Source organism: Ascidia mentula, chromosome 7 (assembly GCF_947561715.1).
Source record: "Ascidia mentula chromosome 7, kaAscMent1.1, whole genome shotgun sequence".
Classification (NCBI taxonomy): Eukaryota; Metazoa; Chordata; class Ascidiacea; order Phlebobranchia; family Ascidiidae; genus Ascidia; species Ascidia mentula.
The window spans coordinates 10,525,581-10,538,524 of record NC_138572.1 but is presented as its reverse complement, the minus strand read 5'-3'; the positions used below and the strand labels follow the sequence as shown (position 1 = coordinate 10,538,524).

The window sequence follows — 12,944 nt, the reverse complement described above, 5'->3', positions numbered from 1 at the left end:
TACCTCCCGGCAACAGCGCTGCCTCGACAACCCGTCTGCATTCGTGTGTTTCTTTCCCGGTCTGTGGACGATTTCAAAGTTGTAATTAAGTTTTCGGTAATCCACATAGAAACGGTACGTTCCATCTTTTTTAGGGACAAGAACAACAGGAGAAGCCCAAGGCCCATTGAAGCGCTCAAATACACCTGCCTCGAGCATTTTTTCAATCTCAGCCTCCACAATTTTTCTTTTCTGCTACGTTACTCGACGCGATCGTTGCCGGATTGGTCTGGCGATTCCTGTGTCGATGCAAAGTTTAACAAGAGACGTTCGCCCCAGTGTCCCGTGTTCATCCACAAACACATCAACAAATTCTCTGAGCAGCTTGCGCACATGCGTCCGTTCATTTTCCGACAGATGTTCGCAATCACTTTGTAGGCATTTTTAATGGTTTGGCAAGTCAGTTGGAGCGGAAGGCATCGGCGGAACAGAACAAAATTGCGATAACAAAAAATTTGTGAAATATTTAGGTCTGTTTTCATAGCTAAACACACCCCTGCACCAATCATAGTTAAGTCGCAAAACCAGGAATCAAATCTTTGACAATCGATCTAAGCTATTTGCAGTTAATACAACACAGAACAATCAGGGTAAAATATATTTGAATGAAAGCTTAACATAAGAAAATGGACAGATATTCAACATATGTCTAAACTACAAAAAGCAACATGGATTCAAATACATCTGGAGAAGAAATGAACACACATACCTTCAAAGAACGGACACGAGCACATCAATATTTATATCTACATGTAATGATCTAGAGAAATGCAATAAACACGTTTTGTCTCTTGTATTTGTGTGTGTTTGTTTCATATTCTGTCACCCAATCCCTCATTGATTACTATTGCAGCGTATTCATTACTATGAAATGAATGAATTTTGACAACAAATGTTTGTCAACAAATATGCCAATTAATGCCATACTGCACCACAACATAGAAAGCATAAGAAAATGTCCATGTATTGTGTGGAATACTAAGCAATTTACATAGAACCCCTGAGGTGATTGGCATACACGTCAAGGAGTCCCTTTGCTACTAAATAAATCATGATCACCATTTCACATCTGCTGACTGTGATAACTTGTGTTTTGACATAATTATCAACAAGCAAATCTACAACATTGGTGTAATTTACCGTCATTCCTCAGCTGATTTTCTAGAATTTCAATACATTGAAATGTGGAGCAGTCAATCTACAGCCAATAGTGATTTTTAAACCTTTAACATGATCTTCAAAATTATCATTAACAGACATGCTCCTATTCGTAAGAAAACCAATGGATATTTACAACATCTTTCGTGTTTTACAAAATTTGACAAACATAATTTGTGCGCGTAACATGTTTTCTTTCGCATTCAAAAAAATCGAAAATTCTTACTCATTTGTGGATTGTCATGCAGTATATATTGGCAAAACTTTGCTGGTTAAATTACCTTCGAACATAATTGGTTCGAAGCGATTTAAGCAGCAAAGTTAAGTACCAGTTTTTCGTTGTGACAATGCAGCAACATATTCAGGATAATGGTAACCATTAGTGAAAAATATTTACGCCTATAGGGGAAGCATGTTTGTCAGTTTTGCAGCTTCCCGCTTTTCATTTGTGGCCTTTTTTTCGTGGTTTAAACCAAACACGTGATATCGTCCATTTTTTTACCAGCCAATCACCAATAACACGCGATTACTGCGAACAAACCTTCATCATCGCCAATCCGAAACAGCATCTCGAGCTTTATTTTCAACCAAATATCAACCAAATTTACTTCTTGAAACGCATTGTGCGGTTCTCCGACGGGTCCAAATAAACACAAACAAAATTCTGCTCCGCAAAGCACTGCACGCTATTACTTTAACACAGCAGCTCGAAAAGTTGCGTGAAATGCTCCCAGTCGTATCGAAAATACCAAACACCCGCCTATAGTGCCCACGCCCAGATTAGACAAAAAGAGAAGTTAGGAATTTTCCCTTTCACGGTATCGTAATACATCAATGTATTGAGACTAAACAAAGCACCCAACCCAAAATATCACGGATGTCAGCACACGTTGCTCGATGTAACAAACGCACCCTTCTTATAATATGGTTGTAATTTAGTGTGTGCTCTAACTTTGGTAACGACCTATCGTTTTGCTCCAAAAAAGCGCGCTCTTCGTTGAACGGCTATCATTCGGCTTAGGCAACTAAATTTGGATCGCCCAAGCGATCTTTATGACCGAACGCCAGTCAAGTTTCCCATCACCACTGAGAGAGAGATAAAATACAACTAGCCAACATCGACATAACCTTGTCACGCAAACAGAAGCGCCCCGGATACCCTGTAAGCTCACTGAGCTTTGGCCGTGCTTTGACCATTTATCACCGGTTTAGCACCCTCACTAAGCAAAACATTTCCATATGATTTATGAGATAGTGCTGCACACTCTCTGCACTGCACTATACTGGCGTCATTTGAGCTGTAGGTTATGCTGGTACAGTTGTTATGTCTTACTCAATACATTGTTGGTTTGAATCCTTCCAGTAGGGGCCAAGAAGGTCATTTGTACGACATCGACAACTCCGCGATGTGTAAGTCGATTTTGTGGGCGCTTGTTTCTGCAAGTATATGCTCTACAGGGATCCTGGGCTTCAATTTGAGAGACGGTAACTATAACATGTTGTCGAAAAGTATAAAACTATACACACAACCCTCGCATTTTTCAGCTGTTCAGGAAATGGTAAAGGTTGATCCTACTTGGCCTTCTGTAATATTTTACACTTGCACGGTTAACAAATTTTCCGTCCAATCATTTGTTGTCAAAACAAAGACACTTTGATTTGTGGTTGTCAGGATGTTGAATTGAGAGAGGAATCATGTTACCTGATGGAAGGTGAATTGCATTTTTTCATAGGGCAACAAATTATGCTTTTGATATTGTAATATATGCATCATATCATGATGTGTTTGACTTCGTTCAAAACATGTAGATGCAGGTTTACAAGGACAAGTGTATTTACGGCATGTGCTGTGATAGCAAATTGAGTAGAAAAATTTACCGGTGGCATTTATGACAGAAGGACAGAATCATAAACGGCAAACCGTAATATCATGTACACCAATCACAGCAATTTAATTAAAAAGTGGACATGTCTTGCTAAAATTTGTACAACATGTTCACATTGCAGCGTTCAAATGAGTTTGTTCAGCTGATATGTTTTACTTCTTGAGTAGACTTCTATAAGAATTGAACAACACGTTGCAATATCAATTGACGTAAAATAAAGTATCCAGGCGCCTTTATAGTGTCTGAAAAGTTATAATAAAGAATTGAAACACGTGACAGAATTGCAGCGAGCAAATTACCAAAATGAGCGCGACAGCGGAAAATAGCAGACTGATTCAGTGAGTAACTGCAGTGCTTTAGTAAGTTAGTTGAGTGTCAGAGTGAAGTGCGAACGTGTCACACGTTTATAATAAGTTGTGATCAAAACGTCTGTCGTTATTGTATCGAATGCCATGAGACCGTCGGAGTTCTGCAGGAAGGCCTCATTTCCTCCGCATTCTTTACTCCGTCTGTGTTCCACTGAATTAAGTCGTGTAATATATATATATCCACTGCAAAGCAAATTAAAGTTTTCTATTTAAGGAGTAATGTAATAACATGGGGTGAAACTTTTCAATTATACATTTAAATTGTTTGTACTGGTTTCAATATAACAAATTTTCGGTAATTTTAATCAATTTGTGTCATTATCAGAAATTTGCAAAACAAAATAATCAGAAAAACAAGGTTAGAGACGAGGAGCCGGTTAAATTCATGTTTGGTTGTGTACAACTTACTCTTAGGTGTAGGAATATGACATTAAGTTTATATAAATCCAAATCTTGTGTAGCAATTCGTGGATTTAGTGAAAACCTTTGTGAAAATAAATGGTAAAGGAGATACTTAGCTTCTGGTCACCAGGTCTTCAGGCCGATGAATTTTAATGTTTGTTCTAAAACATATACATCTTTTCTATGGATGAATATTTAATATTAACAGACGTAACATAGGATATAATGTAAGTTTCGTGGATGGCAGGGTGACACCTCCGATGTTAAACTTTGTTTCAACCAGCATAAAGCAGATTTCTGAGTCTTGTGACTAGAAAGTGGAATTTTAACAAAACTCGTTGTCACGCTCAATAACTGTGCGAGTTATTATGCAGCTATTCTACATATCAAACCAACATAACTCGATAAAGTGCATCGGGGCCACCACTTTGAACACACAACTGTTTTGAGTCGTTTTTTTGCGAGTCGGCAATTAAAATACTGCGCCGAGATTTTTAATGGATTGACGGTTAATACTATTGGTCCCTTGAATGTTTTCACTTTGTTACGTTTCCAGCGGACATTTTCTACAAAGTTTTTTCATGTTATACGGTTCGAAGGTTAATACCCATGTTACTTTGGATTAGCTTCATTTTTGCACGGAATATTGATGGTCTAAACTGACAAAAATATTTCATTTAGATTTCTGACGTTCCGCCTTTTATATGTGCATACAAGATCCCTCTGTTTCGATGCGATTTGTCCTGCATACCCAGATGTGGTAAGATGCATATTTGACGTGAAGGATCTTTGCAAACATTACTTTGTTCTCAGGGATGATTTGACAACTAGGGTTGATTGTGGTAAGCGATTTGAAAAATTCCGCTTTTAAACATTTGCTTTGTTATAAGAATATTAGTTTACTTATTATTTGAGAACCTTTGTGTCGAAAATCATTTGAAGTTGCTCAGCAATAATGGTTATGGCGTTGGGTGTGCAGTGATTGGTCGTGTCACGTTACCCATAAAACAAGTAAAAAACCTGATCGAATTCGAGTCGAAGGTGAAATGGTTTTAAATCGGAGCCATGATAAAACAAAACAAAATCACATAACAACTTTCATCTAATCATGAAAATAAACACTTGGCAAAAAGTATATTTTTTACGACAGAATTTTACGAAATGCCTGAATAGTAAAGCAATTACAAGTTTCTCCACTTTCTTACAGAATGTCATCCAAGTCGAGTCTTCTACCCAATTGGCCACCGATGTGGGAAGACTTGCGCTGACCCTAATCTTTATTGTTCGTTTTCCCTGCCTGGTTGTGGATGTCGTGAAGATCAACACTCAACTGGACTTGAATGCGTGGATGAATGTGGTTAGCTTACGTTTTTTTCCATTTTATTAGGACGAAACTTATATACAACTGTTAGGGAATGTACTTGTGCTCTTTAAATGTACTTGTGCTCTTTAAATGTATTTGTGCTCTTTAACCTAGAATTATGTCGCGGTAAGGTCATACATATACTGTGGGCCAACTCCTAACGGTGCCGGAATACTGTGACCTCATCCTGAATAAAAGCAAAGCTAGTAGTTGTTTTGTCACGTATCTGTTCCAGAATGCCAACCAAACTCAATGCTATTTCCAATTTTATTTTATTAAGGCCAAACGCGTTCTCCATAGAACTGTTTGGGAACGTATTTGTGCCCTTACAACCAAAGTTGGTTGAAACTCGCATTTGTCGCAGAACGATGTCCACCAGGTGTCTCACATCCTAATTGATCGTGATTGGTGTATGGTCAAGCGGTTTTTGTTTGGAATCTTGCTTGGTGACATGACAGATAATTTATCAAATCAAAAAAATGTTATAAATTTTCAACAGAAGTTCCATATTTATTGCTGAATATTGTTAACGAAATTTACGATATTTACTGGTTTGTAGATCGCAATGAGGCCTCGCAATCAACTGAAGTCATTGCACAAGCAACCGCCACGGTTGCACAAGGTAAATAAAAACGTGTACTTTTTTTTCTCGTTGTGTGTAGTTATTAAACAGGTTCGTTTAGAAAAGAAACGAACAGTATTCGGCCAAATTCGCAAGATATATATAAAGCAACCCACTCTGTTGTCACAACAAAGGGTAATATATTATATTGTGTTGCAAACATATCAACCCAAATTAAATTTCCGTAAAATGTTTGCAGCAAAGCATGAAATATTTCTTGACGAAGTTACGCTGTTCATCAAAAACTTGGGACTGGCGTAATTCCGGACCAGGTAATAGTAACATGATGATATGTATTATTTTAATTCATGAATATCTTTTCAATAACATGACGTTTGTATTTCAAAACAAAAAACCTTTGCAATGCGATTTTTAAATTTACATTGGCAAAAGTTTCAATTTAGAGCTATTGATCGATCTACAAGAATGTTCAGAAGATGTAAAAAGCAAATTTCTCCAACTACTTCCTGAGGTATTCGACTTTTGGCATACACCTATGTCCCCAACTGCGTGCTATGCATTGGCAAATTTTCTTCCAATACTCAAGGGTTTGCAACGGAATTAAGAAAATGAATATAACGGTACGATGACGTTACTTGTATGTTTGGAGGACTTAGTGCTTTCAAATCGCGGAGTTTTTGTTTGCAGTTGGAAGTTTTCGATATCAGTTACAACAAACTGGGATTGGAGGAAGTGAAAATTTTTTGTGGTACTTTGCAAAACATAGGCATGTTGTTTCTGTGGGGCTGCGGATTGGATTCCGTGTCAACTCAAACATTACAACAAGCATTTTGTAATCACCACACTCCTATAAATGCAACCTTAGTAAGTTGGCTATGTTTTAACTCAAGAATAAAATAAACTGTTTCTGGCAGGTATGCAAAATTTAAAACAGAACTGATCTCATTGCAATAATTAACGTAGTTTAGTTCTCCAATGTTTCGTCTGCCATACAGTAAGACATCTTCAAGGTTTAACACCGTAATTCAATCGTAAACCACACAAGATGTAAAAGCACAAAAATGATAAAGGACACGCTAACACCGCTTGTGAAAATTTATGCCAGTAGATTACTTCTATTAGAATTGTTGTGTTTTGCATGATGTATTTTTGCATGAAAATTAAACACTTTATACCATATTTGTTTCTTTCCAATATCAAAAATTTTTTTTGCTTTTTAACCGTTTGTTTTAAATGGCGAAGACCAGAGATTGCCAAATGAATCATGAGTATTACATATATACTCAAGAATAAGTTTACACTTTAGACTTTGTTTTATGTCATGTTCTGGTGTCCTGGTGCAGTTTTGTGGGGAATTTGCCAATAAACCACTCAATTAATTTGTTTGTTATTTAAACTTTTCCTTTAGGCGACAGACTTTGCATTTGTTTAACCTGTTATTGTTTTCTGAAACCCATGTTCAACACGTGTGTGTTTTCGCATACAAGTTTGTAACGGATTGATGTAGCACCCTAACATTTATTATATTCATAGTAATTTGGCCCATGGTTAACATTCATGTGATCTGGCCGTTCCATGACGTATTTCAACGATTTGACCAAATTTGGCCCCTGGCTTGAAAAGTAATACCAAGACCAAACGTCATAACACCTAATTTTGCTTTCCCTGATTGTGTTTTTATCGATATTTCATTGAATTCCGAAATATCGTTGCCTTTTGTTGTGTTTTATTTAACTCGGCCATAAATCGCTATAACCGGTTATAAAAGCAAAAATGTTGTCGAAACGCATATGGCCGGTTATAACGGTTGCAACCTTTAAAATACAAACAGCTGCTTGACACTTTTTGCAGTATATTAAAACATCTTCCGTAGTCGCCAAACTTATTTCAAGCTGCAGAGTTTATTTAGTTTCTTTATAAACAGAATTGATAAGAATAGAATGACCAGCTAGCACCGGATTGCAAACACAGACATGCCAGAGTAGAGGAAAGAATTTACGCTGTAACATTGACTAACATTCAAGAGTTCGCATGAAGAAACATTTGCTCAACACAAACATGCATTAAACATACTGCACAACTCAGTTGCCTTTGTGGTGATGACGTTGCAATTGATCATATTGCACTAATTTAACTTGGTAATTAGAAATACCATGCAGACACATTGAATAAAGTAATAACACGGATGCTGCAGGTAATGAACGGCCAATGTTTACGTTAGTGTATTCCAATTTTGTTGTCCATGGAACTCTGCAAGGTTATTTGGCTTGGCTGGGAATTCTTCAAACATTATTGTCACATGAGAAATCATGGTAACACTCTCGGAAAATTATGTGGTCGTGATTTTTTTTCTTCTTTAAACTCATGCTCCTGTTGCCCAAAGGAAACCCAAAGGAAAAAACACATTTACCAGCATTTTCCTAAACCAGATAATAACTTTCCATTTACTCAAACCCCTCTTAAGGAAAAGCCGTTTTACGTCAACCGAAACTTAAGGAGTCAACGGAGTCAAACTTCTTGGTTCAGACAAACCTACTATATTCATGTTAGGGCAGTGATATTTAAATTAATTAATTTATCATGGATTTGTTGAATAGATATTCAATGCTATGCAATCAATCAAAAACTGTCCTATGAATACTATGTAGACACTGCGGCTCTAATAAGCCTACCCGCGTCAAACACATTTCGGTAAAAAAATTGCGTTTGCAAGTTTTTAAAGTTTTAAGCAAATCATATTTATAACCGAAGTAGAAACTATTCATAGTAGAACAAACGTTTCGAACAACTACTGTGTTTATCATCAGTGCTGTAATGTAAAATATTTATACTACTGTCAAATAACAACAACATACAACAGATCATAATTAACATCGCAACTTTTTCACTTGTACCATAACTTACGTGCTGTCATTATCCCGTTCATCTTCCGGACTTTCCATTATAATTAGCAACACCGAAAAGACCTTTACTGCATGACAACAAATCTTCCAGTGCGATAACAATAGCTGTATGGCTTCCTGAACCAGGAACAGCTGTATGGCTTCCTGAACCAGGAAGTTTTCGCATGGTTGAAACTTAAAGTTTCGATTCACGTCAATAAGCTCTCGAAGGTAGCTGAGACTTTTGTTTCAATCGCACTGGAAGATTTATTGGCTTTTGGATGCAGAGAGTGAAAATTTTGATTTGAAATCGTAAGTCTTGTGTTTATTATTGGGACGTTTTTAAAGAGAAACAAGGAAAACTCGAGCCAGCATGTTTTGTGAATAAAAAACGTTTATTCTGATCACCAGGAGTGTGTGAATAACGTTTGTATCAGATTTTAATAAATTTGTTGTTTCCCAGCATTATCACGATAAAGCCTCGTTGAATTGCTGAAGAAATTTCCATCAATAAAAATTAACGTTTCATTGTGCCAGAAAACCTGAAATTATTTGTAATTTCCGATGAATTATTCTGTTACCATCGCAGATTTACAACGAAAATAGGTCTTTAAATTATTTTTCTGGATTTCTATCATCTGGTTTCAATTTTACTTCTGTTGGAAATGTGGCTCGGTTGACTTTCACTTCTGGCAGCAGTGGAGCATATCAGGGGTTTTCAATCAATTACACTGCAGGTATAATATGTAGTTTAACATTTGTGTATTTTGCTTAGTCGTTTCCTATGTAGTTGAACAAATTAAAAACACAATGCTTATTGCTGATAACACTTGCAAAGTTCACCACTGCTTTACTTTGCGAAATTTTACACCAATTGTTTTGTTATATATTAAGACACGGAAAGTATAGTGAAAAGTCATGGAGAAATTTATGCCACTTTCCGGCGCATAACAGACATTTCTGAACAAAAACCTCGAGCATCTGGATCATTTGCTGAGATCAAGATTAACAACAATGTTTTCCACTATTCGTATTTTCTAGAAACATGCTGGCACGCTTCTGTGCGATCGGTCGGAAACTACGCGAGTCCAAGTTTTATATGGTCTACTGGTGTTCCAAACATCACCATATTATTCCATATAACCTACTACGGGCCGGCAACTAAGGATTTCGATCTATACTTGTTGAAGGAAGCAATGAATGGGAGAAGTGAGCTGTTGGCAAAATACAAACCTACGAGTCCCAATCCCATAACACACACCATCGGTGTGCGGGTGTCAACACTGCGATTAATGGACAATCACTTCCTTAACGTTACAATCCTTTCCCCGTCTATGTTTAACAGGAGCGTACTTAGAATTATATCTTGTTGCTGCAATCAACCCCATCTGGGAAGTCCAAGAATAATTTTAAAAGGTATGTAATGCATTCGTTATCTCACAAAATAACATTAAAAACAGTGTAAACTCATCAAGAAGCGTTCGAATAAGTGAAGAATAGATAGGTTTGTAAACTTTGCTTGCATTTGTTTTAGATTGCCCTTCTCTTTCAAACTTAAAAATTGTACAACCCACAATTCGACGGCCATGGACATACAGCACACAGGTAACTGCACAATGCAAGGATTCTGTTTTCGTTGATAACTCAGCTGCGGTCGGTCGAAACGTCACAATGTCCTGCACCGAAACTGCTGAATGGAGCGATCCTTACAAATGCTGGAACGGTTGGTGAAAGCAAACTAAACTAAACAATACTAAAGTGTAACGCAAGAATAACAATGCCAGTATGTTTTCTGAAAGCGTCTGATTTTTGCACAAAATTTTCTAAGATATGGAATTTGAAATATGAAACTTTTTAGTTCCACAATGGCGTTGTTAAACTCGTCTCACTTATTAAATGTTGAATGAGTTTAGGTACGCTTTTGGATTTCAACTCACTCAGCAATACTTCTGCATTGAAAGAGGGAGAAATAGTTTTGATATTCTGCGATAAATTCAGTGTGAAAATGCATTTCATAAATATGACTGTGCACAATCTTCAGCTTGTTAGGAAAGAGGTATGGTTAGAACAATTTTATAAAGCCGCTTTCTTTAAAGCGATGATCCACATGTTGTCAAACCTAACTTCTTAATAATGTATTTAGTTCGCTTCAGCGAACATCCGCTTGACGTCATCAGATCACGGATCATTAGTGACGTGTCACCAGAGTTCGGAAGATTACAAGGAAACAGAAACCAAATCACTGAAACTAAAAGTTCAATGTAAGGATGCAAGTATTCCAATTGAGTATACAATTTTTTTGTATTGAGTTGTAAATTTTTACAAGACAGCAATACAGAAACATCAATTTTGTAGGTTCGTTAGCCGTGAATAGTATTTAATGGAAACCTGTCTTTTGATGTAAGATTAACAGTCCTTTAATTGTTGCAAGTTCCTCCCCAAATCGACAAAACCGTAATATTCAAAATGGTCAGACTGCATGAGAAAGCATCTGTGGGATTCGGTTTTTCGTCAAATCCGTCAATTCGTGGAAACGGGGATGTTGTGGTGATAAAAGAAGGTATCAGTTTTTATCTTTGTAACGCATCAGTAGCACTGTGCTTTCTCCAAGCTTTTCGCTTCTACAAGCAATACCTTTGATATTAATTTGATATAGATTTTTTCAAATCTGCATCAAGAACAGTTTATGTGAAATACTTGTTTGCAGGTGCCGAGGTTACAATCGCAAAGTTATTTTCCAACGGGACTCAAAACCGAATCGACCTATTGTTTACGAAGGTAGCTTTGAAGTAATATGCCCAAATTTTACCACCGAAAGTGTTGATGAAAACATTTTTTAAGGTTTCTGAACGCGATCTCGGAAACTACTCCATTACCATCAGGTCCGGTCCTCCATTTTACGTTGTGAACAAAGTAGTATTAATGGTTGAGGCAATACCAGCACCGACACATACCCTCCTTACATTGCTGTTATCCGTTGGTCTGGGACTTGTTACTCTCATAGCAACAGGGTTTGGGATAAGGCTGTGTTGCTTGGCATCAGCTGCCAAAAAAGGTAAACAATCGTTCTCGAAAATCTTTCAAACTTGTGATAACGAAATATGACGAGATTACTCGATAGATGTTGAGTTGCGCATCGACCAGGAGAGAAATTTAATTACGTGTGGCGAAAATATTTGTATGTTTCGTATTAATCAGTATATGACTTTCTAACACAATATTTCTTGTAAACCACTGCTCTTTGTACCACTACAAGGTCTATGGTTTTTGCAGACGTCCAGCCTGAAGGAATAGAAATGAAAGTCGTTGAAAATCGCAACCCACAGGACAGAGGACAGCAGTGAGTTTTCATATTTCACAAACCTCATATAAATTGGGTTTAAAATTCTCGTCTGTGAACCATGCTTGCGAATTTATCGTTGCAGTGTTGTTGAAAGATCGACAAACGAACAACCTGACCCTGCTGCATACTGCAATGTCGACGTCACGCATGCTACTTCCCAACCTGATGAAAATGCATACGAGACATTTTAATGATCAATTTGACGACCTATGTATCTTTGCGAGTGTTGCCAATTTTTTTGCTTGAGGCAGTATTTTGAGTTATGATTAGCTTTTCAACTGGTGAACATAAACCCAACTTGTAGCCAAACAGAACATTACCGCAAAATATATACATGAATAAAAGCCTGGTGATCATAAATTAATTTTTTATTGTTTATTTTTTGATAACGTCGGTGAATAAAAGTGACGTTTAATTGTGCCAGAAGAACAGATTAATTAATATATAATATGCCTGGCAGCAACAGCAATATAACCGTCTGTTTTGAATTCGATATTTTTCGCCATGACCTCTATTTCATGGAAATCTTTCAAATTTGCTTCTATGTTACCACGATTTGTCATGCATTGTTTTATTCTCGTTTCCATAGTGATTTTATCAACTTACCATGAATCAAAATTAATGTGCTACAACGGGCATAGACAAGTTTTAACTGTAATTATGTTGTTTTGCGTTCTTTCTCGTTCACCTCCGTTGCTGTTATATCACTTGATCTTCTGTTTAAATCACAGTGCATTTTCAGTTCTGTTCTAAGTCAGTTCATAAATCACATCAGTGTATTTCATGTTCAATTCGATTCTGTATTATTGCTTGACAGGACACTGTGGTATCATTTCTGAGACACCAAGCTTTGTGCTTGCTTCTGATTTATTCCCACAAGCCTGATAATAAACTGTTTATTCGCATTAAACCGTTTCCCA

General features: G+C 36.9%; 1 protein-coding gene across 1 annotated transcript; it reads left to right on the top strand.

The window, feature by feature from the left end:
• Positions 1-9,981: 9,981 nt before the first annotated feature.
• LOC145908455 (uncharacterized) lies at positions 9,982-12,863 on the top strand. The gene is made up of 9 exons (XM_082995739.1): positions 9,982-10,097; positions 10,216-10,404; positions 10,595-10,737; positions 10,825-10,942; positions 11,113-11,241; positions 11,389-11,459; positions 11,523-11,736; positions 11,955-12,021; positions 12,107-12,863. Exons 1-9 carry the CDS (start codon positions 10,016-10,018, stop codon positions 12,213-12,215), a joined length of 1,122 nt encoding a protein of 373 aa, XP_082851865.1. The 5' UTR covers positions 9,982-10,015; the 3' UTR covers positions 12,216-12,863.
• Positions 12,864-12,944: the final 81 nt, after the last annotated feature.